Raw genomic sequence first — 24,804 nt, 5'->3', positions numbered from 1 at the left:
TTAAAAGTATTATTGCATATTGTATGTATTGAAGCCTCAGTGGATAACTAGTTGTAGAGGTAGCTTGAACAGTGGCGTCCATCAGGACATGCAAGGCAAGCAGTGCTTGCCTGTCTAAAAATAGACATAAATTAAAATGTACCAATGTAAAGCAATCTCTCTCCTTTCACCTCTGACAGAATATTAAAATGTTAATATATTTTAATATACTTAAAAAAAAATCCAGATGTAGGCTTGTGTTTCTGAGCTCATGAACAACTATTTTTCAGAGATAGGTGGTCCACACAGGACGGCCACTACAAAAATATGATTTGGAGAATACTGTGCTGGAAATTAAACATTACAGAAAGTATTCAAAGGGATGTCAGCGTTAAACATCTGCAGCAGTAATATTAAACTATTTAACAGTGACAAACAACATTTACAGTTTTGTGTGTGGCGAGGTGTTTTCATAATGCTTTGTTCCTTTTCCTAAAGGCATGGTGTGAAAGCTTCCTTCACCACTTGTCAGCTAATAATAATGATTACAAAAATTATAAGGAAGTCAGTGTATTTACCAGTACTCCCTGTGATCCAAAAACTCTGGTCACAGAAGCCCCACCTACCTGCTATTTGCATCTTTTGTTTTCACGGGGCAGCCAATCAGAAGAAAGTTGCATTAAAGGGTGACAAGCTAAAACAGCTTGTTTCAGTGGATAGGTAGCAAGGATTTTATGAACTGTGAATCAAGTAGAGAATAAAAACATAAAGGTGGAAATGAGCTTTTCAAAAAGAGCATTTTGTTTTCAGCGCGAGTTTCTGTGAAATAAACAGACTGCACACCATCCATCCTGCTGACTTATTCCATTTTAATAAATAAATACAGAAAAATAAGTTCATGGCTCCATAGAGATGTGGTCCTAGTTATAATGCAGGTCAGTAGACAGAGATGCACTGAGGAAAGACAGGCTGCAATCACACAGAAGCAAATAATTTTATCCCTCTACTTCACAGATTTTATGCTTCCCGGCTGATGAAACATGAGCGATACTCAGATTTCACGTGACGGCCGCTCTTTATGTAGGCGGGGAACCGACGATGGCGGGTCCTGATGAAAAATCCAATTTGTTGAGCTCATGAAGCTGCAGTGACTGCAACAGCAAGCTCTGGTTACTGAACTATAGGAGCAAGATGTAGCTTATTGTACAGCTTTGACCTTCTGTTACCCTACAAAACATTACACCTTTGTATCTGCGTCGAAGAGGAAAAAATACAGAACACACAGAGCCATTATATGTCAAAATAATCCCACATGGAGAGACTCCTCGGCTACACAATAACAAGCCATTGTGGTTGGGGCCGAATGACCAACAAATCTAGCCATCCAGTCCCCGGACACTGCTTGTTAAAAGCTGCCAGCTACAGTAGTCGTACTGTGTGCAATTCATTATTCAGTGGGTTACCTCAAGGTAATTACAGTCACACGAGAACATAGAAACAACGACTGTCCCGTCAGGTCCAAGACACGTGGAGGTATATTGTGATAAATGACAGTATTAACATGCGCAAAGTCACATATCTCTTTAGAGAATTCATATCTTTGTCACGTTATAAAAAAAAATAATCAAGGAACATCATATCTGCTCATCCAAAATAATAATAATAATTAAAAAAATGTTACCATGTTTAGCAGAATTAAAAAGAAAAATGGAAGACCTGCATCCCAATCAGTGACCAGTGAGTCTAGAAACACTTTTATATGGTAAGTTAGGACAAGCCATTCTATTAATATATATTTATATATGTATGAAACAAGGATTAAGAGGACAGGAAATCCTATCATCTCTGTCCCAGGGTGTTTTTATACAGTATCATATCTGAGCATATCGTATCCTAACAGTCTCAGTCTTTCTTTACAACAGCTTATAATAAGAGCTTTCAAACACAGGCAGAATGTGCAAAAGGAAAGAAGTGCTACTCTGCAGCAGAATCAGATTCCAAATAAAGCGCGTAGACGGTCACACAATACATCTGTGCATCCCAAAAAAAGAAAGTATCTGCAGCTATTTTAATAATTATCTGTTTTTCTCCAACAAAAAAATCCAACACTCGATGTTCTCATGATGTCAAATGTGTCTATTTTTTTAAAACCTTTTTTTAGTCTCAATTTAAAGTGAATTCAGGTTTTGGTCCACTGGTCAAACACCCTTTCTCACAGTTTTCTGATAAAATAAACAAATCCATCATAATATTTGGCTGACTGATCAATAATAAAAATAACACTTGCAGCTCTAGTCCATCTTATACATATGTAATAAAATAAGGAATCTGTAGAAGATAATCAATTAATGACTTTCAGAGCTTTTGCAGTCGAGACTAAAATGACACCGCTGTGATGTGAAGTATGAATCCATTTTATCCTGTTAGGCACCATCAAACAAATAAAATGGACTTTAGCTTATTCAATAAAAACTGCTTGTGGTTATCAGATCTCTCTCTCTTTCTCTCTCCGTCACCTTCTTTCTTCGGTCTCCCAAGTTCATATACAGTTAGGTCCAGTAAAGTTTCTAAGCTACACATTGGAAACAGTCTCGTTTAGTTCTGTGGTGGCTCCTGTACACAGCAGCAAAGGGATGAGGTTCTACTAAGTTCGACTACTGCGCTCAACACCAGCTCTCTGGGTGTTTACCAGACGAGCAAAGTGCTAGAGCGGAGTGTTTGCACGTATGAAGCTGTACACGTTCAATCATGTACACTCAGCGACAGAAAGCCTCAGCAGTGAGCTCAGCGATCTGCCGCTTCACGCGATTTGTTCCCAGTAGCCGGTGACCCGCCGACCGCTAAACAGCCCTTGTCTCCCAAATGTGGAAGCAGCACAACAAATATCACCGGGGCCGGTTTCACTTAGAGCACGTGGCAGCAGTTGTACTGAGCCAGCGGCAGGATCTTGGGCTTGTTGTGTGTCGGTATGTTGAAGGCCAGAGCTTTCTCACACAGAGGAAACTGAAAGAGACGCTCACGAAGCTTCACGCTGTGCCGTTTTCCCTGCTCCACCCTCGGGGCAGACTCCTCCCGGGTCGCCGCTGCGCTGTGGGGCTGACACCTGTCTGTTAAGAGGTCATCTCTACCGCTTTCTCCTCCCCTCTCGCCTTCTCGTCCTCCTCGTTGCAGCTCCATCTTGTTCCGCCTGGCGGAAGACACCGGGGAGTGACGGGGGTCAGGTTTAGGGAGAGGAGGACGGGGTTTGTTGGTGTTGTTGTTGGGTTCCACCTCCTCGTCCTTTCCTTCCTCTCGGGCTGTGATGTCATGCTGGCCCTGACAGCACGGCACACCCAAAGCCAGCTGGGAGAATGGCGAGACTTCAGGAGTCTGACTGACCAGCCTATCTCCATGACTGACTGGCTGATCTGAAATCACACACCCACTGTCTTCAGTTTTGATTTCTGTCTCCACCTCTGCTTTGTCCCCCTCCTTCATCACCTCTACTGAGCTTCTTAACTCTTCCTCTTCACTGCTGTCTTGATTGTCTGCTCCATCCTGTGTCTTTTTAGTTTCTCTTTCTGGCTCTCCCTCTAGTAAAGAGGCAAAGCCTTCCCCTTCTTTTATCATACTTTTGTTCTCTTCCTCCTCTTCCTCCTCTTCTTCTTCTTCTTCCTCCTCCTCCTCTTCCTCCTCCTCACAGATCTGCTGAAGCGCAGGAAGGTTCTTGGTGATGGGAGGCTCTTCAGCTGGAGGTGGACGCAGGGTGAAGCTGAGGCTGGGCTGCCACGGAGCAGGGAAGGGCTTTTCAGACGATGGCCTTGCAGCGAGTAGATCCCCGCACTCAGGCACACCTGAGTGGGGAGAGCTGGGAGAAAGGGCCCCTGAGAGCCAGTGCGGTGGAGCCTCCGGACTGAGGAGGGCGTTATCCAACCCCTGGAGCCAGTGGTGAGCTTCAATCTCATCAAGTGAGGAGCGGCGAGATGGATCCTTCTGCAGCATCCTGGAGATCAGACTGACAGGAAAGACAGAGAATTTTATTGTTTGATGGAGCTGATGTAAATGTTTGTTATACTTTACGCGATAAGCTTTTGGAGCGACTGATTTGACACAGAAAACGACCTGATTCTGATCTGATCTAGGCCATCGGCACACTTATTAAAACCCGTATGTCCAGAAGGATCTTCTGTTCTATTCAGCTGCTCTTCTCAATTGAAACACACCATTGTGTGACCGAGGGCAGAGTCATATGACAAGTGCCGGGTCAGATGTTCGAGGATGTGTTTGCTGCTGCAGATAATCTGACAAAAACCACAGAGCTGAGAGTATTTATGGCTGTCGCCTTTTTAACCTCAGAAGACTGAAGACAAGCTGGAAAAAACCTTAGGGGAGGAAGATGGAGATAAAGCTTCTGTTGTTTTGTTTTTTTTGTTTTTTTTTTTACACACACACACACACACACACACACACACACACACACACACACACACACACACACACACTCTACTGCTGCTATTTTGATAAACTTTACTTTTACAGTTTTTCAACAAATCACAATAAATTGTATTTCAAAGATCCTTCCTTCTCTTTCTTTGGTATTCAAGGCTAAGGCGTTTGACTCCCCACTTGTGATGTAAATAAAAAAATAAAAAAATAAAAAAATAAATAAACAGGTGAGGTTATTTTCTAAAACAGCGGATCCAGTTAAATATGATGTCGTAGATTACTTAAATACACGTAGATTACTTAATTTAACAGACTACTCATGCAGTAAAAACATTGAAACCATAATATTGTCTCTTGATGCAGAAAAAGCGTTTGACAGAGTTAACTGGAATTTTCTATTTGCAACTTTACACAAATTTGGTTTTGGAACCTCTTTCATAAACTGGTTAAAAATATTATATAATTCCCCAACAGCTTGTGTCAGAACAAATGACCAGACATCCTCCAGCTTCTGTCTCCTGAGGGGCACCAGGCAGGGATGCCCACTCTCCCCTTCACTGTTTGCAATTTTTATTGAGCCACTAGCAGCAGCAATTAGACAGGCTACAACAATTAAGGGCATAAAATGTAAGAATGTAGAACATAAAATCAGCCTTTATGCGGATGATGTGTTACTTTTTCCCCAAAACTCACAAACCAATATCTCTGGGGTGATTGCATTGATAAATTCTTTCTCAAGAGTCTCAGATTATTCAATTAACTGGTCACAATCTACAGTTCTTCCGATTAATTGCTCCTTCCATAATTCTTCTCCTACACCACTGCAATCTGGAAATATAAAATATTTAGGTATTAATGTCTCTCCTAAGCTTTCAGAATTAACTAAATTAAACCACATCCCGCTTTTAAAGACGGTAGAAGGCGATCTGGCTAGATGGAAATCTTTACCCATATCACTCATGGGAAGGGTCGCCGCTATAAAAATGATGGTCTTGCCAAAAATAAACTATTTGTTTTCAATGATCCCAAATAAGCCATCACAAGATTGGTTCAGATCTCTAGACTCATGTATTTCTAAATTCCTTTGGAAAGACAAACCCCCACGTATCAGCTTAAAAACATTACAAAGGACCAAGGATAAAGGAGGATTAGATCTGCCTAACTTTAATCACTATTTTTTAGCCAACAGGCTTCAGTTCATCTCTAGATGGTTTAAACACACCTTCTTAGATGAGCCCTGGCTAGATGTAGAACAGGCACTATGTAATAATCTAGAAATTTCAGACCTACTATTTATCAGCTCAAACATCAAAAGACATGAATGTTTTAAAAGCATCAACATCAGCTCTTCTCTGACAGCATGGTGGGAGTTTCTAAAAATGACAGAGTCCTCATTAATCCCATGCAAACGTACACCTATCTGGAATAACCCTGATATATTACAAAACAATAATATGATTAATTTTCCAGAATGGAGTTGTAAAGGAATTAAATACCTAGAACATATATTAGAGGGAACAGAATTTATTCCATTTGACAGACTAGTTACACAATATGGGATCAACAAGAAAAGATTTTTAGAATATCAACAAATTAAATCCATAGTAAAAAAGAAATTTAACCTCAGTCAAGCTGAATTACAAACACCACCAAGTGCGGTACACTTTCTTACTCTTAAATCCCCCAAATTATTATCTAAAATATACAGAACACTTTCTAAAATAGATGAATCAGTATCCCTTCCTATTGCAAAGTGGGAAGCAGATTTATCAGTAAGCTTAGACCAAAACGTCTGGTCTCAGGTATGCTTAAAAACCTTTAAATTGATTAAAAATCCCAGTCTGCAATTAATACAATACAAATTACTACATAGAGTGCACTATACAGGTCATCGGCTGTTCAAGATGGGCTTTACATCTTCCAACAACTGCTCACACTGTCAAGGCAATACACCAGACAATTACATCCACGCTCTTTGGTTCTGTCCACCAGTGCAGAAGTTTTGGCGTGAGATATGTGAAGACTTATCAAAGTGTCTGAAATGTAACATTCCAGCCTCCCCTTTAGTATGCTTGCTGAGCAACTTGGATGAGGTCACTGCAGAAATAAACACAGCCCACATTGTTTTTACAGCCCTATGCATTGCCAAGAAAACGGTCCTCCTTAACTGGAAAAATAAAAATAATCTTAATTCTAATCAATATAAAAACCATCTAATAGATCACATTAGTCTTGATACAGCCTCTGCCACCACATTTGATCAATCCCTTTGGGCTCCTTTGATCGGCTTCATCACCTAGTGGGGGGTCATGGTTTGGTCCTGCCTTCGCTATTGTGGTTGATGTGGAGGTTGGGACGGGCTTAGGGCGCCAGGAGAACCCCTAGAGACGTTATCCCTGGAGGGCTCAACCCGGGGGGTTGTGGTCATAACCTGGTCAGTGGCTCTGGTCGCTCTTAGAGGGTGTTCTCCTCGTGGCTGCGTGCAGCGGGGCTGGGGGATGGTCTGTACTGGCGGACGTAGGTTACTGGCCTGGTAGCCTGGCTGCCCCTGAGTGGATCCGGGGCAGGCGTGGGGGCTTGGGGTTCGGGGGTGCTTCGTCTCCGTGATGGGGCTCTGGCTGGGCCTTGGGGGCTTCGGTCCTCGTCGGTGTGTCGCCGAGGTTGTGGGCGGGTGGGTGCACGGGGGCTCAGCCCTGGCGCAGGGGGCCTCTGGTACATCGGCCTAACTGGGGGGCTCTTCAACTGGCAGGGAGGTTGTTCCATCCTTGCAGAAGTCCACTCTGCAGGTGGGGGAGAGACATAGGAGAGGTGGAGAAATAACCTAACCTGGGTGTCTGTTGTCTTGTGTAGTCTGGAGATGATTGAATGTTGGGGTAGGTACAGTTTCCTCTGCGGTGGGGTAGGGTGGGCTTCCCCAGGTCCTGTGGGGCTTGGCGGTGCTGCTGCCGTAGGCCCCGGTCTGGATGGGCCTGGGCTCCCTTGCCTTGGTGGATACCAGAGGACGGGGGTGCCTACTGGGGTCAGCGGGGGAGCTGGCCCTAAGGAGGGGCATCTTGCCCCTCCCTTCTTTTCCTCCCCATCCCTGGCTGCCTCCCTCTTCCCGCTCCACCACACCCACCCACACAGGTAGGGCCTTGGGGTGCGGGTGTGTCATCACCAGGGTGCAGGGGGAGGCATTCCCCCCCCCCTCTGTCCCCTTCTGGCCACCTGTGCCTCAATTTTATTCCACAACTTAGACATCCACATTATTCACACTCTCATAACACACACATATATATAGGGCCTTGAGGGTGACCACGTTAACGGTGTCCAGTGGACGGTCTGTGTATTCAACCCTACCTCTGGCGCCGGTGCCCACCTCTCAATTTTAAATCCATGTAGACATCGAGGGTTCTCGGGAGGGGCCGTGCTAACACCTGCTGCTCTCTGGCAGCAGCACCATGCCCTCCCTTGTTTTAAATGCACTTTAGAACAACACGCAGCAACACTACACATGAGCGGGAGGAGGGAGGTATGGGGTCTTCACACACCCCCGTTCTCTACTAGCCATCGGGGCGGGGGACTGGGAGGAGGTGTTGGCTGTCCGATTGGCCTCCCTGCTGCTGCGGAGCCTGGGGCGGTCTGCTTTCCTCCACCCCGGGGGAAAGGGTCACATCTCTTGGGTCTGGGTGCCGTTTCCCCCTCTGGGGGTGAGGGTACCTGGACCCGGGGTATAGAGTATGTTTGGGGAGTGTGATTGTATGTACATGTCCATGTATGTCTGTCCCTACGTTGGGTGAGTGCTGAGTGTTTGTATATGTGTGCATGAGGGTGGGAAAGCATGTTTGTGTCTGTGTCTATATGTCAGGTCGGGTCTAAGACTCCACCTCCCTGGGAACTCCCAGGCCCTCCAAAGTATGGAGGCCTATCTCCCCTCACCACACTCCCTGCCGGTAACTGATGCCCTCAGGGGTTGGTGCATTGGTGGTTCTTGGTGTCCGGGGCTGGGCGCTCGGGTATGTACCAGCTCACTCCCGGTGGCTACTTGGCGGGGCCTGGTGCCTGTCGCTCGGTCAGGCCTCTTCCGGGGCAGAGGGGGCCCTCGGGCCTCCGGCCTCGGGGCCTGCGACTCGGTTCACTCTGGCACAGCTGGCTGCCGGCAGAGCTGGCGGGCACGCCGGTGCAGCCCCCTCTGGCTTCTGCTCCGTGGCTACTGGGTGACCCCTTGTCTGGGGATCTCCTCAGCCCTTCCCAGGAGGGTGGCACGGATGCCCCTCCGGTGGTCCTCCTTGGGCTCTTGCACTCTGGGGCCTCTGGATGTCTGGAGCCTGGATCTCCTCCATGCCTGCTTCATGCCCTGGGGGATGGGGCTATGGCCCTCCACACCCTCTAGCAGACCGTTACATGGGGAAACCTTCTGTATACAAGCGCGCTGATCCACACAGGTGTGCACACGGGTGTTCACTGTTCGTAGACATAAACTACACCTTTCTTAGCTGCTACTTCAAAGCACATTGTGCGATGTCGGTCCTGCGTGCTGCACAACAACATTCAATATTTAGTATTTACTGCTGTTCACACTTAGCTAGATTAATGTGATGGTGTTGTGTTTAGTATGTTGCTTTGTTTTTTGCTTGTTTTCTCTTCTTTTTCTCTCAACAGGTGATCCAGGAGATTTTTTTTCTCTCTTTGTCTTTGTAAGTGCCCTTTCTCACTGTCCCTTTTCCCTTCTGTTTTTCTTTTCCTTCCTCTCTTTCTTTCTCCCTTTCCTATCCCCCAGTCATGTCTGTCCCATCTGTAACAACTGAAAATAAAATAAATAATAACAACAAAGTTTGATCAAATGGACCAATACGGCAATGCCATGATGATCCATTTGGCAAAATAAATCCATTTGGTATCCTTGTTGGTCTTCAGACAACAATTCTGATGGCTAAAGATCCAAATGGGACAGACAAAAAAAAAAAAAAAAAAAATGATGTCGGAGGTGTAAACGTTGTATTTCTAATGGTGCCCGTGTCGTGTGGAAACGCCTCGATGATGACAAGAACCGTGAAATGACCCTAAAACGTGGCGTGCTGCTGAAGGTCAGATTTAGTGTTGGTTTAATTGCTGGCCAGTAATCTGAACTTCCCTCTTTCATAACACAGAGAACAAAAAAGATTTCAGTCAGATAGAGGTCTGGACTTTGACACCTTGATTCTTTTCTTTTTCAGTCATTCTGCTGTAGATTTGCTGCTGTGCTTGTAATCACTGCCCCACTGAATGACCCAATTTTGTCCAAGCTTTAGCTGATGCACAGATGGCCTTACATTTGACTCCAAAACACGTTGGTACACAAAGGAGTTCAGTGTGACATGTCACTCAGACCAAATTTTCATCACATTTTTTTTCAGTGACCTTTTCCCTCACAAAAAAACAAGACGACAACTAATAAAAATACTGGTGGTCACCAATGCTGACCCTCAGACTCTTAGTAGATGCACCTGTGGTATAAATGTCAATATCCTATGTGACTTCCTGCTTGAGTTATGGGATTCACAAGTTTTTCAAGTTTTTTTCCAAGATCAGAGATCAAACTAATGAAGTTATGTAGAAAGGTTTGGAAGTGATCCAATCAGAGGTAATCTCCTTGTGAGTGGGGGTGGTACATCTAGCTCCCAATTCTCTCCGTTTCTCATAAAAAAAACCCACAACAAAACATCAATGTGGACAACAGGCAAGAAAATACATATCTGATTTTTGTAAATTAATGTTGTGTATTTGAATTGACTTATTAGGATTTGAGAACTTCCTGGTTTCTGTTCACAGGACATCCTGCAGAGGTTGTAACTGGATTTGGAGGTGTTAATGCTGTCCTGACGTTAACCCAGTGTGCGTGTTTTGGTTCAGACTGTTAGGAGTGAAGGTAAGATTGTGAAGACAGATGTGCACCTGTGAGCTGTATTTTGTTTCCGGATTGGCAAAACTAAAGACCCAGATGTTTCTGTGTTGCAATGTTTGGGATGATTCTCACACTGTTAGGGAGAACTATATGTGCAGCAGGGTAATGGAGCCTTTGAGGAAACTAAGACACTGAAATTATTCAGTGAAACGCACGCTAATGAGAGGATTTTACGGTCAGCAGATTTTTAACTCATCTACATCTACTGAACAGCAGAACCCTCTGGCAGAGAAATCAAGAATAAAGCATTCAGAATAATAAAACCTTTTTTTTTTTCTCTGAAGATCTGGCCCGAGAGGACCAGACTTTACTCACTCTCTGCACTCGTCAGACACATGTTCAGGAATGGAGTAACGACAGTCCAAAATCATGACCAGAGTCTCGCTGTCGTTGGTTTCCTGGAAGGGAGGGACTCCACACACCAGCATGTAGAGGATCACCCCCAGAGACCAGATATCTGGAACACACACACACAAAAATCACAAAAATTAGCCTTAAATAGCAAATAATTTCCGGACTGAAAATAGCCTCCCATCCCTCTGCTCTCTCATCATAGTTAGAATACTCTGAGCTCCATGGGTCAGAGAGGGTATTTAAAAAATTTGCCTTTTTTAATGTAAGATGAAGATGCCTACAGTCAAGGAGAAAAGATACGTAAACGTGGATTCAATAGATGCTGACAGCTCTACTCATTGATCTCAAGTGATCTCCTGTCTGCCTTAGATCAATAGTGAGGTCTAGGGTCAGGGTACACACAACAGAGAAGCTCCGATTAAACTACTGCATTCCTCAATGACGTGAAACAATCTAAGAGGAAAGCTTGTGAGTAATAGCTGGATGTCCGGTTTTTAAGAGTCTAAACTTTAAGCGCTAAGCTGTAGACAACTCGGCTAAGCGCTCCTGACCCCGACTGTAAAACCACATTCACACATGCCCGGGCTTCCTGACCGACAGCACTGCTGACAGCGTGCCCTTTTCCCGTCTCCTCCCTTTCCTTCCCCTTTTCCACTTGCCTACCCTCCCTCTCCCATCCTGATGTAGCGAGAGGAAGTTGATGAACACTCAAAACGGCCTCAGTGAGGCAAGAACACAGCAGCCGGGTCAAAGAAACTCACGCAAGCTGAGGAAAGCGATCTGAGGGCTGAAGGCCATAACAAACAGATGGCTTGTTGTGGTGTTGTGCTATTCTGAGAATGAACTCCCTTCTATCTTTTATGCCTCTTCTCGTATTGCTTCCCAAACACTGGAAAAAAGAACACTGAACACTCTGTTTGCATTGTGTGCCAGCCCTGATGTAACACTGTAAATATCACAGATCATAAATCTTCATCGCTAAAACCTGCCTCTGCTGATATCCCGTTTCCTTCGTGTGCGACCTAAAGGGTAATTAAAGTGGTCTGACCTTGATTTTACAGCTTTTGCTGCTAATCTTTCAGTTTTCCCCTCCATTGTGGATTTTTCAGGGAACACTGCGCTCCACATATAAAGCTATTAAAACTAATTTTTTAAAGCTTATTCACACATCTTTTGTGTTCTTTCCTGCAGAAGAATTACAGCTGTGAAACCGAGACTGAAACTATGATACAAACACCTGTCATGCCTGTACTGCGATACCTCTGAGGGGCTGTTAATGCATGGTTAAAGCAGGCGATTGTCTGGTAAAAGCCGTAACGCTCGTCAGAATTCAAATACCTACATTCAAAAACATTGACCGTTCCAAGGGGCGGAATCCTAAAGACTTTAGTGCCTCAGCTTCTTAACTATCAATCCTTCTTTAACCAGTTCATATTACTTGTCCTTTAATTCAGCTTAAGGCTCAACCTGTGACATCAGTGATATCACAACATGAACAATAATGACATCTCGGTTCAAACTAACTGTCCACACCAGTAATAAAATATTAAGCTGTACTCCTGACTGTGAGAAAGACCATCATCACCCACTTGTTAATGAGGTTGTGTTATGAGATAATGAGCTAAGGGGACACAGCGTGCTCATTTAGTAACATTTGTCAGTGACACAACCAGTTTAAATCTGAAGGGAACTGACGTTTAAAAAATGAACATCACGCTGTATCAAAAGAGACTTGATATTACTGAACGAGACCAAAAAGTCATCCGGAAAGATACTTTGTTGCAAAAGCACACAGTTTGATCAGATTTCTTTATTTGAATTTAGTTGAAAAATGCCAAGAGACATGCATAAAATAGCAGTTTTGCACCTACAGGGTGATTACCAAAGAGGGATTAGCTGAAAACTTACCATATTTCAGCAAAATAAATTTGAGGAAATTGGACAAAAAGAAGAAGTGAGAGTCCCTTAAATCTATCAACAACACAGAAACAGTATCTGAAAATCATGACCTTAAGAACCAGGAAAACAAAAACAAAAAACAAAGACCCGCCTTACACTGTATTTCCATTTATGTTTGCATGTGTCAATAAATTGCTGCCTCGATTTCCCTTTTTCTTACTGAAACAAAGAAATGAGTACAAATAAAACAGTAGTAGTACAACAAGTGCTTTTTAGAGCACTGTTGCACTATAATCCATGTTATGTTATGTATGACAATCGCTTCGTCTTTTGAAATTAATTAAGTTACACATATACCCCAGCTATTTTTTATTTTTATTTTGGAGGGTTTTTTCAAAACTTTTACTAGTTTACAATAAAAGGGAAAGAGTGGGAGAGAATGGAGTTGGGCCGTAGGCAGACTGGTTTTTAGATCTGAGACACATTGGACAGATTGGAGAGACTGAGATAACCAAAAAGCACCACTGAACAACACAAGAAATCATTCCTCCCTGTGGCCATCTCCCTGTACAACTCCTCCATGCAATACACAGTACACACTGTAATAGCTCCACCCTTTGCACATGCTCTACAGTAAAATAACAAATGTTTTACAGGTTAGAGTTAAATGTCAATCATATATATTTCACCTCTATAATAGTCTTGATATTTGAGTGATTTGTATATATTAGTGATCTTTCTTTGTAATATATCATATTATTTAATTAGGTTAGTCTGCTACTGTTACTGTCTTAGCGCAACTGTAACCCACACAATTTCCTTAGGGATTAGTAAAGTATTCTGATTCTGATTTTAAAGGTTATTGCATTCAGTGCTAACAGACACATGCTAACATGCTAAACACAAATGTTTCCAGTTTAAAAAAAAAATAATTCAATGGAACAAAGTGAATCAGCAATCTGCCGATTCGATTTGCTCCATTTAAAGCACCGGATGCACAGGTTCGAACTCTTTACCCTTTGAAATCCTACTAGGAGTAACCTCTGAAAGTTTTTATGAACTGAGTAGTAGCTGTCATATTTCAGACCTGCTTATAGATCGAAATGTTTGCACCAGAAGTAGGTAAATGTGGTCTCTGCCTATGCAGCTACCCCCATAGGATGTGGTCATCAAACCACATCATTGTCAAACTTTATGCAATAGTTCAATGAAACTGGCGTGCTGTCCCACACTGGTGCTACAAGAAAGACGAGCAGTAACCACAATAAATAACATTTATATGGAAAATGTGGGGGGAGGTTTAGAGTTAATAATAAAAATGACACATGTATTACCTGAGACTGCTAACCATAACCCTGAGATGCTCTTTGTTTCCTAAATATCGACATCCGTTTCTCAGAATTGAAGCCCTTATGGACACAGCACACTTGCAGTGCAATCAGTTTTGCAACTAATTTAGTTCACATTAGTTTAAAAAAAAACACATGATAGTGGACATGTTTTAGGGCACAGATAATCCTGAAACTGCAGAGATGCAGTGTGCCTGCAGCTTCACACACCGTTATAATAACACAAAACAAAACCCTCCTTATTAAATCCTGAGCAAGTCAGACATAAAAGGATTTCAAAAATATTTTTAGGAGTATAATAAAACATTGTAGTACATTCAAATCCTCCTCCATCCAGTGATTCTCACATGTACCAGCCCCGTATGTGATCAGACATCCAGCCATTGTCCCACATTGTTCTCATGACAGTCCAAACAAGAGCCCTCAGTTCTCACCATACGACTATCACACGCACGCTCATGCACACGCTAATACTAGTCCAGGGACGTATTATGCAACAGGGAGGAGAAACCACTGAGTGCTGGGAGTGTACTTTTCTCTGCTCACTGGGGAATATCACACATTCTTACCATGCATTAGTGGCCTGCTGACAGGACAAAGATCAACAGCAGACACACACACATACATCCACACAAAGTAAACACAAACCAGATGCAGATATAGGCTGAATCACATTAGAAAATAAGTTAAACTATAAAACTGTTGCGATACAAAACCTCGTGCACAGAATTCACTGCAGCTTCAAAGAGTTAATGACTGATCTGTGGTTCTCTACTGGGGCAATCTCCTTTTAAGTACACTTTTCAAGGCCAAATACGTCAGAAAGGGTCAGCACAGCTGACTCGTTTCCAACGGGTCCTCAAGTTCAGACTAAATATAAATGCAGCCCTTTTTTTGCCCACATTTGGCCAGCATGAAAAATGCTGTTAGATCATCAGTAACCGATGAATACGCAGTATTACAGGAATTTCTCATGATCTTGGGAAATGTTATTATTTTGATATGATTATCTTCTAAGTCTTTCATAAAAATCTTGATAAGGAAGGAAGTTGTCAATACATGAAAATACATACTCATATTATTTTAATAACTGAAGTCATCTGGTGTGGTTACCTTGACATGAAACTGTGTTACTTCAAAAGAAATGCAGTAATAAACTTTAAAACGATAGTAAATAACAACACTGGCCAAAACGCTAAATTGAAACAATAATGAAATAATGTGATAGTTTTTATTAAATTTTTTTGCAGTGCGTATTGAAAATTCAGGCAAATTACATTTAGCTAACTATTCTGGACCAAAGCTGGCATTCATACAGATACTTTTCAGGTTGTTCTGGTAAATGTAATATTACTAATATTGCTACTGAATCATGTGTTCATCCCCTTAAAACAAATGTGAAGCTTACAGTTAGCAGACTGGAGAGTCTACACAAAAGTTGCTGAACTAGTCAGGAAGTGCGTTCCCCCCTGCTGCAACCACCACATTTGTTCACAATTTCACTGCCATTTGATGAGTAATACAAAGTACTGGTGACCATGGCAACCTGCAGGCAACCTAAGCAATTGCAAGGAGGTTTTCGGTGCAGCACCGTACACTTTTTTTTGTGACCAATTCAGCTAGCAATTTCCAGAAATCTCCAGAAGCCACTGGCCAACTGGCCATGGAATCAACCAGTAACTGCCAGATATCTCCACCTCAGATAATATACTGGTTGCCGACAGGTCTCCAGGCCTGTGTGACTGAAGCCTTACACTGACTACTGAAGTTTAACACATTAAGAATGTATTTATTTATTCAGAATAGGATGATGCCATTTAAAATACTTTAGCAATCAATTTCATTTATGGATATGCCATCAGTTCATTAAATTAACAGAAAATTTTCCCTCGCCCTGCTATCACAGATTTGCCTAAAGATGGTCCCTACTGTCAACATCCATAGACACCACGTGCCAAATCCAAATTAACTTTATTAGAACGAACAAGTTTCTGTTAACATTATATCCAAAATGTGTCATGTTGCTTTCATGTTGCTCTCTTATCCAACATGAAATTCTGAAATACTGGAGTTTTAAAATAGCCCCTCAAAAAATATGCCAAAATGCATGTTGAATGTTGAATTCCTATTAAAAAAAAAAGAGCATCATTTTCATGGATTGAGATGGTCAGGTGGGAAGCGTTTGCTGACCTGACGCAGAATAACCCTTTAGCCTACTTTCGGGCAGGTGACAGCAAAGACTGTTTAAAAGAACAAGAAAAAAAGTTGAGAAGCATTTCTTAGGTCCTAAGAGAGAGCCTTTACAAATCACATGCTGTGCCCAGAAACATCGACTGATGCGCACTGTTGCACAATATTCCCCCCAAGAAGGATGCATCTGTTTTTGGATTTAGTTGCTAAGAGATAATCTGTTCACTGCACCATTATACTTCCTGGTATGTGTCAACGTTGCTGGTGCTGTGGTTTTCAAGCTTTGGAAAAGTACTTGTTGCTACAAACAGTCCAGCAGCCTTGAGGTTGATATGAAAACACCAACAAAGAGGTTTTGTGCGGAAAACCTCTTGGTAAAGCAACTCTTCCTTGGTCTAAAATAGGATGTTCATAGGGGGCTTTCCATGTGCTACTCCCCACTGGGTAATGAGCAGCCATGACCCTCCACCCTAAAGCAGAGAAATGAGTGGTGTGTATGATGTGGCAGCCAGATACAAAGACTTAACACATTTGTCGACACTGGAGTGCGCATCAAAGAGTTCAAAGCCACCTGTAACCCCCAGATTTCATTACTGTTTCTGACTTACTAAGCACTGTATCTAGCATGTAGGTATTTAGAGAATCTAACTGACACAAAAAAACCCCATACATTTAATGTTTCAGGCTGTAAAAAAGCAGCTTTTCCTCCATCACATTTGGGGTTTTTTTCTGATTATGCCATCTTTATAACGTTAGTGCATTTTGCCGAACCTTTCCATGGCAACCAGCTGTCAGAAACACAAACATTTGTAGCTGCCTCTCAGAATAATCAGCCAAAAGCAGAAGTTCCTCCTGTACAGAACATACCCGACCACTTTAGCTCTTCCTTTTTTCTTATCTGACATTTTCCGCAACTATATTGCACAGCCCTATTCTCTGTCATAACTCACCTCTTGCTGTCATATTTACATTTGTTCAGGAAGAGCTCTTTCCCACACTGATAAGCTACTATTTTTGTCTTCTTTTATTTATGACAAACTAATTCTCATTAGCCAGTGACTGGGAAAAATAAGGAAAAGACCCACATGTATCGTTAACACGATGACCTTGGTCTGTGAAGCCTAACATTTACACTTAGAGTGCAGAAAGCGTACACACATACACGCACACGGTAAAGGGCAGATATTATGTAACTGCAGTGTTTATCTTTTTCAAAGGCAAGAAGTCCTGCAGACATTCCTGCCTCTACTCTAAATCATATGACCGTCATCAAACACCAGCACCACGTCTTCAATCAGGCTGCATGTTAACTATTGCTGGGCTGCAGATTTTGACAATTTTACAGTATATTAGGGTATTATTATGATTATTATTATTAATAATATGACTTTTGAACAAGACAACATTTTTATTGGTTTGTAATGCTTCACTCTGCTGCTAGAAGGTTTTAATGTCATCATACATAAAGAAACAATAAAACCAATTAAACCAAAACAGTAAATAATGTACTCATATGCTTTCATTAACAAACATTAACATCTGACAAAGGGCTAGTACAGAGTCAGTCCTTAGCAGGCTGCCTGTTCTCTTCTTCCGTCAGATACAACACCTCGTATTGTTGCTGCTGTTTTTTTAAACACAGTCAGCATACAGCAAGCCTATTAGTGTTGCAGCGTTGGTACGATCTCCATTCGGAGTTCTTCAAAACTTTCTGTACACTTTTTATCATCATGCATGATCTCGGCCTCACTTGATTCCCTGTCGCTGTGTAAGGAGGAGCTCTGAGCTCAGAAGCAGAAAGAGCTCTCATCCTTCATCCTCCGTCTTTACAGAATGTTATGCTATCTAGGTAGCAAGCATTGCCCAGCATGCTGCATGGTGTCTTTCAAATTATTGCCCCCCTGAAGAGACTTAGTTTCAGATTATTAGCTGTTGCTTTATATTACTTTTTGCACCACATAACTAGAACTGTGGGTAAGAAGGCTGAACAGTTAAAATAGGTCCCCTCTCCCCTGCATGTCAGTCCAATATTATAGTACATGTAAGCCCCTTGAAAAGCCACAGAAGCTGCTTTGTCGATTTACTGGTTTGGTGACATCCTGTATAAAGTTATCAGATGTACATCCAGTATACTTTCAGGCTTTAAAGTATAAAACAAAATCCCCACAGCAGCCCGATTATATCAGACTGAAATATCAAACGGACACAGACTGCAGTCTGTGTGTGTGCGCGCAAAGACGGGTTTATGAGTCATCTTACTAAGCTGAGATCACTGAGGGACATCTCTTCTTCTGTGCAGCTCAGGATTACGACAAACATTCATGAATATATAGATGCATGTGTGCACTGAGTGATGGAAGTGTACATTTCTGTCAAAGTGACGACATAAACATGAAATCTACAGTTTGAGTCACTGTAAGACGAGCCAAAATAGAACAGAAAAATGCACTTCGAGTCAAGTGAAGCAGAAAACAGGCTTAAAGGATGTAATAATAATAAATGGATTTAAATGGACGCCCTTCGAGTGGACGCTTTTAGAAACAGGAAGTGACATTAAAAAGGAACTAATGCAACTTGTAAGTCATGCTGAAGTTATGTGTGCGTGTGAAAAAGATTCTTCAGACCACAATTCTCATCTTTACAACACCCATAAACAATATAGCAAATTCAAAGCACTGGTTTCTTAAATTACAGTTTTTCTTGTTTTGATCCATTTACATGTGCAAATGCCAGTAAATGCCCTTCTGCAAGAGCACAAACTATTTTACATTCGAGACAGATGCATTTGTAGTTGACAGAACGGCAACCAGACCTTGCCGAAATCCAGCCTATTCCAGCTTAGCAGATAAGACCACCGACATCCCTGAAGCACACATGCTGAGTTTGCCTGCCCCCCCCGGGATGCGTAAGACCAAATCCCTCAATTCTCCTTCTGTTTCTATAAACTCAAATCCCACAATCTATCTGCCGGCTTCACCTCTAAACTCCCACAGATCCCAACAGTACAGAGCAGCCTTTCTAGTAAGGATAAACAGTGATGCACAGTAGTTTCTCTTTCTGCTATCTGTCTCTGTCCTCATCTCCCTCTCTCGCGCGCGCACACACACACACACACACACACACACACACACACACACACACACACACACACAAATGCTTGTTATGCAGAGTGGGGGCACGCTGGTGAGCTGCAGTGGTTGGTTCCTCTGCAGAACGTGCCCAGTTGGCTCATGACTGGCTGGCTTGCTTAGACTGACCCAGATACACACACTAATCCTCAACGGATATACAAACACACACACACACACACACACACACACACACACACACACACACACACACACACACACACACACACACACACACACACAATTGCATACTAGCACACAAATATGGAAGAGACACACTGAGACACAAGGAAATGCACAGGGATACCTACACAGGGTCAAAGAGACAAATATGGGCACATACTGTTCACCCACACAAACAGTTGGGCTCACGGAAACAGACAATACAGGCTTGTTGGTGAATTTTGACCGTGTTAGCAGTTTGTTGCAGCTGCATCAAACACAATCAGTAATTTTTCCACCCCTTTGGCAACAGCACATGACAAAACAGCTTCATCTTATCTTACCTAATCCGCTGACTCTGTGTGAACAAAAGATCTTCAACAGCCGTCAACCAGACTTTAAAAAATAAGTTTTTCTAAACGACTTAATCTAAGGTTAAGAAAAAGAAATGTTAAAATCCTCAGACGAAAATGTATATTTTAACAACTTTGCTACCATGACAAATGGGTAAAATCTGATGTGGGTGCTGACAATGATAAGGCGTCTGGTAGAAAGCTACTGAATTTACCCTGAGGCAAGTTTGCTCCGCTCAGGGTGGAAAATAATTAAATGACATGAAACAGATATTGAAGCCTCGATAGCAAAATTACACATGCTAATCAAAGAAAAGAAAGACTTTGATGCTGCATGCAACCTCTGGGCATCGCTCAAAAGTACAGAGGCCTTTAATCATTTCATTTTTTGAAAAATCTGAAGATTTGTTTCTCTATTAATCGATTTTACGAGAAAAAATAGAGCACACTGCCTGCTTTAATTTCTCAGTCGTGTGTGTGTGTTAGAATGCATAACAACTTAAGCATTCCAATACACAAAACAAAGTTCATTATCACATATTTGAGGAGGTAGAACTGACCAATGTCTGCTATTTACACTTTAAAAATGTCCAAGTTTTATAATACAAACACTCCATTGCAGTTTGTGCTCACCTGTCTACTTATGAGCCCCTGTCACTGGTTTTACTGGACTGCGAGTTTTTCCCACTTTACTTGAGAGGGCCACCCAGATATATTTTGTTTATTATTGACTCTTTATATAACCGAGACAACAACGTGGTTAATTTAATACTGAATAACCACCTCACTATTACTTTAAAAGCTCAGTCACTCATAACCACTACCAACAGTCTTTCCTGGCTAGTGTGTCTGTAGAGACATGCATGTTGCTGTTATGGTGGTCGTTCAGCTGTCTCGAGGCTTTTGTCCAGCGGCCAGATGGACTCCAGCTTCACTATCTTGGAGTGCATAGTCCTTTTTTCTGTTCTTGAGATCTGAGGTAAGCTGGAGGCTTGCAGACCAAGCCAAGAAGGCAAGCTAGTCCATCCAAAGGATGAGGAACTCACTGTCGAGGCAGCTGATTACTGACTCTTTAAAAGTAGATATAGAATTACTGACTACAATATAATTATTTACTTGGAATTTATTTAGGAACACAAGAAAGTCCCTTGTGAGTATTTTTGGTAGGGGGATATATCATCCCCCTACCAAAAATACTCTTACATTCTGTGAGAAACACTACTACTGTTCAACAGTTTGTCAAATATTGTTTTTCCCCCTCACAATATTACCATAATAACAGAGTATAAAAAGGTACCCAACAAAGCGGATATTTCTAAATATGATGATGTTATATAAGACTAATTTGCATTTTATGTTTGCCTCCCTTTGTAAGGGTTTGCCTGGCAGCTTTAAAATCTCTGATCACAAGCTCAGCGCTTAAAAAACAAAACAAAATAACAACACATAGATACAAAAAAGAAAATAAATTTTTCTCTCTCTCACCCACAGCCGGAGCATCGTACTCTTCTCCCAGCAGAATCTCAGGAGCAGAATATGCCAGCGACCCACAGCTGGTGGCCAGCATCATCCCGGGCTGGAATAAGTTGCTGAACCCAAAGTCAGTGAGCTTGACGGCGCCTTGCTGAGGGAAGAAAACCACGTTCTCAGGCTTCAGGTCCCGGTGCACTACGTGCAGCTGGTGGCAGTAGGACACAGCACGCACAATCTGGGCGAAATGACGCTTGGCGGTGACCTCGGCAACGCCTCCCTCGTGGCGGAGGATGTAGTCGTAGAGGTCGCCGCCCTCGGCCAGTTCCATCACCAGGTAGAGAGTGGTGGGTGTGTCGATGACCTCGTAAAGGCGAACCACGTTGGGATGCTGCACCCGCCTCATGCATCTGATAATGGAGGGACAAATTTAAATAAAGATGGTTTCAACCATTAACCTTGAACAACAAGCTTCTGTCTGAAAGTCTGAAATCAGTATCTGTTCAATCTTTGTTTTTTATCATTCATACCTCACTTCCTGTAAGAGGTGGCTCGTTGCCATTACATCGAGTTTTGTCTTGTCTATCATCTTGACAGCCACCAGTTGCCCCGTGTTGACATTACGGCCCAGTTTAACGACAGCAAAGTGACCCCTGCCCAACGTCCGACCCAGATGGTACAATCCGCTGAGATCAGAGCGACCGGGGCTGCTCCGCAGGTCCAGATGTGCATCCTGGGAAGCAGTTATACCTCCAGAGGAGTCCATGTTTGAAACTGAGAGGGGCTTCAGAAGGGAGCACGTGGAAATTGGTTGCGTGAAGGTGTCAAGGACTGAAAAAAGGGAGGGGAGGTGCAAGGCAGCGAAGTTCCTCACTGCTGAAGAGTTGCCTGATTGGACAAAAAAATGACAACACAATGAAACTAAATTGACTGTGCTGATTATTTTGGCCTTTGGCCCGAAGGGAAAAGGGCTTTCGATGAGGTCAGCTGCCGCCGCTAATGCCTCATCCCATCAGGCACGGTACCAGAAAGAGGCTGATATTAAACATCGCTTAACAAAAGGCACAGAAAACAGAACACGGTTAAATTAAGTAGCGAGGACTAGATTAGAGTGTAGCAGAATTACAGTCTAACAATAAGAGCAACAGAGTGTAAAATATTGTGTTATTGTCTGTGGGGCTGCGTTTGGCTCCATCTCAAATAACACCATTAAGCGCAAATGGCACGCTTAATCAATACTGTAACAAGAAACCATAATGTACATCTGTGCGCGTACGTGAGTGTGTTTGTGTGTCATTAGTTCGGTTAAGAGGGTCAAAAGGTGGCAATAGACCTGATGATATCATCATCATATCATCCCCAGCTTCACTGCTGCTTTCTTTTGATTTTTATTAGGTTATTAAGTTGGAGGAAAACAGGTAAACACCTGTTTACCTGGGAGTTCATCTATAAAGGTGAAAAACAGAACAAATAAAGTAGATGGTGTTCAAAGTTACTAGAAATTAAATCTTTGTTGTGTACAGGGAAAACTTTAAGCCCAGTAAATTAAAAAAAAAAGTTGTTCTACACCTCTGAAGTCTCCATTGGCAGCTAATAGCCCCTTTGGCTCTTCATGTGTTGATTAATTAATAGATTATGTGCGACTGAGCCTTATGAGCATCGCTTTAGTGAATAAAACCTTAAAAAAAATTGTAAAGACTGTTTCTTAGGGGTTGTTTTGCATCTCTGTAGGTACTCTGTGTCTGTAGTTATTCCATAATTTCTGTAGAGTCCCTTTGCTTCACGGTGTGATTGTTCTTTTGTGCCTACCTGCAAGTCTGTTTTTTACATTTCTGTTTTCATTCTGATTTCGTTTCAGTTATTTTCCAGAGTGTGCTTGCTTTCAGTTTAGTTTTTAGTGTTAAAAATGTAGTTAATATTGTTTTTTCCACCAAACTTTTAGCTTTTATTTTTCTCACACCGTAGTTGTTTTCACAACTTTTTTCTTCCCATAAGCAGAAGAAACTTTTGCATCTCTTTGTATCTCTAAGTGGGCTTTTCTCTGTGACTTTTCTGTTGTTTTGAGTATCTGCAGTCATCATGCATCTCTTTCCACAGTTGTTTTTCTCTACTTTTTGTCATGTTGCATCTCTGCAGTTGTTTAACATCTCTTTGCAGTCATTTTCCAGTTCTTTGACATGAGTTTTGAGTGTCTTTGGCATCATCTCTGCTTGTTTTTGTGCCTTCTCTCTAACTGTTTTGCATCTCTTTCGAGTTAGCGTTCACTTGATTACACTGACAACTACAACAATCATTTCAAACAAAGGCCCAGAGGACCCCTTTGAGCTATTCTGAGGCAGACATATGATTTTATCAAAACAGACAACTGTTTTTTTCATCTACAACCTTTACACTATGATTTATTTATCACCAGTATATAATGCAGCATCACTATTATCGGCAGCCTATTTAAAACCCCTCTGAACAGCTTCTCCGGGCAGAATCAGGCCTCCCTGTCTTAGATATGTGCTAATATCCTCGGTTGTACAGTTGTATCACATCCACGGCACCCCGTAATCCTGCCTCGGGGCTGCCACACTTGTGTTAAGGCCAGCTGTTCTCTTCTTGGCCTCAACTGCAGTCCCGAGTTGGCACACACACGCACGCGCATGTAGTCATCCTCCAAAACAACCATTACCAACAACCTCACCGACACCGACAGAGCTACGGCAGTAAAGTGCCGTTACTGCTGTGAAGATACAGCGGTGGCGGCGGTGCTAACTTACCATTGTCGTTTAAATATCCCGAGTAGCGAGCGGCTCTTTCGGTCACTCCGCGGCTCCACGCTCGGTGTCCCCGCTGAATTCTGCTGTGTGAGTCGGCAGCTTCTTGCTGTCTTTCACAACACTCCCATGTTCCCGGTCCATACTTTTCTCATGACCGCCCGCCTCACTTCGTACCGCTCTCTCCGTGTCCTCGAGCTCCGCGACCGCGCGCCCGCTCATCGAGTTGCAGGACGGAACTTGTTGTGCGCGCGCGCGTGTCCGGCTAGCTTTTGACGTCAATGCATATTTCGTCTCGCTCGCTCGCTCGCGCGGAGCAGCCAGCGGTCGCGAGCCTCTTGTACGCAGTGAGGAGAGGAAAATAACTGAATGGACGCTTCGGAAGTCCAAGAATTATGTAACGGCTGAGGTGTTTCGCTCTGTAAACAGGAGCAGGGAACAAAGAGCTATAGCATAGCGTACTGACAGGACAGGGGCCCCAGGACAGACGCACAGCAGGGCCCTCGACCTTACAACATATCAAAGATGTCATGAATCTTTGTGCTGGTTTCGTTTTTCTTTGCAGCCGCTCTTTTTCCTTCTATCTATAGTTTCTTTGTGCCCCCTCTTTGTAATTCTTTTCATTAGTTTCAGTGTTATTTTTGAAGATTTTACTTGTCTTTTTTTTTTTTGGCAGTTACCAGTTCCCATACAGCCACTTTATGTTTCAGTGTGACAATTTTTGCATTTGTCGTGTTATCTTTGCTTTTTATATTCTTTCTCTCTTCGTAGTTCAAATGTAAATGCACTATATTGCCAAAAGTCTTCACT

General features: G+C 42.7%; 1 protein-coding gene across 1 annotated transcript; it reads right to left on the bottom strand.

Moving 5' to 3' along the window:
• Positions 1-828: 828 nt before the first annotated feature.
• Positions 829-24,308, bottom strand: snrkb (SNF related kinase b). The gene is made up of 5 exons (XM_063477696.1): positions 23,998-24,308; positions 21,763-22,120; positions 21,248-21,642; positions 10,643-10,784; positions 829-3,973 (listed from the first exon to the last, which is right to left on the bottom strand). Exons 2-5 carry the CDS (start codon positions 21,996-21,998, stop codon positions 2,884-2,886), a joined length of 1,863 nt encoding a protein of 620 aa, XP_063333766.1. The 5' UTR covers positions 21,999-22,120; positions 23,998-24,308; the 3' UTR covers positions 829-2,883.
• Between the last annotated feature and the right edge of the window lie 496 nt (positions 24,309-24,804).

Source organism: Pelmatolapia mariae, linkage group LG7 (assembly GCF_036321145.2).
Source record: "Pelmatolapia mariae isolate MD_Pm_ZW linkage group LG7, Pm_UMD_F_2, whole genome shotgun sequence".
Lineage (NCBI taxonomy): Eukaryota > Metazoa > Chordata > Actinopteri > Cichliformes > Cichlidae > Pelmatolapia > Pelmatolapia mariae.
The sequence above is the reverse complement of the archived record's forward strand: the minus strand, read 5'-3'. Positions and strand labels throughout refer to the sequence as shown.

What these genes read in the sequence shown, in the direction of transcription:
- snrkb (XM_063477696.1), bottom strand. Translation starts at nt 21,998, where the DNA reads ATGGACTCCTCTGGAGGTATAACTGCTTCCCAGGATGCACATCTGGAC. An exon ending in GTACGATGCTCCGGCTGTGG is followed by an intron (nt 10,785 to 21,247) that starts GTGAGAGAGAGA and finishes TGTGTGTTCCAG; the next exon opens with ATATCTGGTCTCTGGGGGTG. An exon ending in GTGTCTGACGAGTGCAGAGA is followed by an intron (nt 3,974 to 10,642) that starts GTGAGTAAAGTC and finishes CTTTCCTGTCAG; the next exon opens with TCTGATCTCCAGGATGCTGC.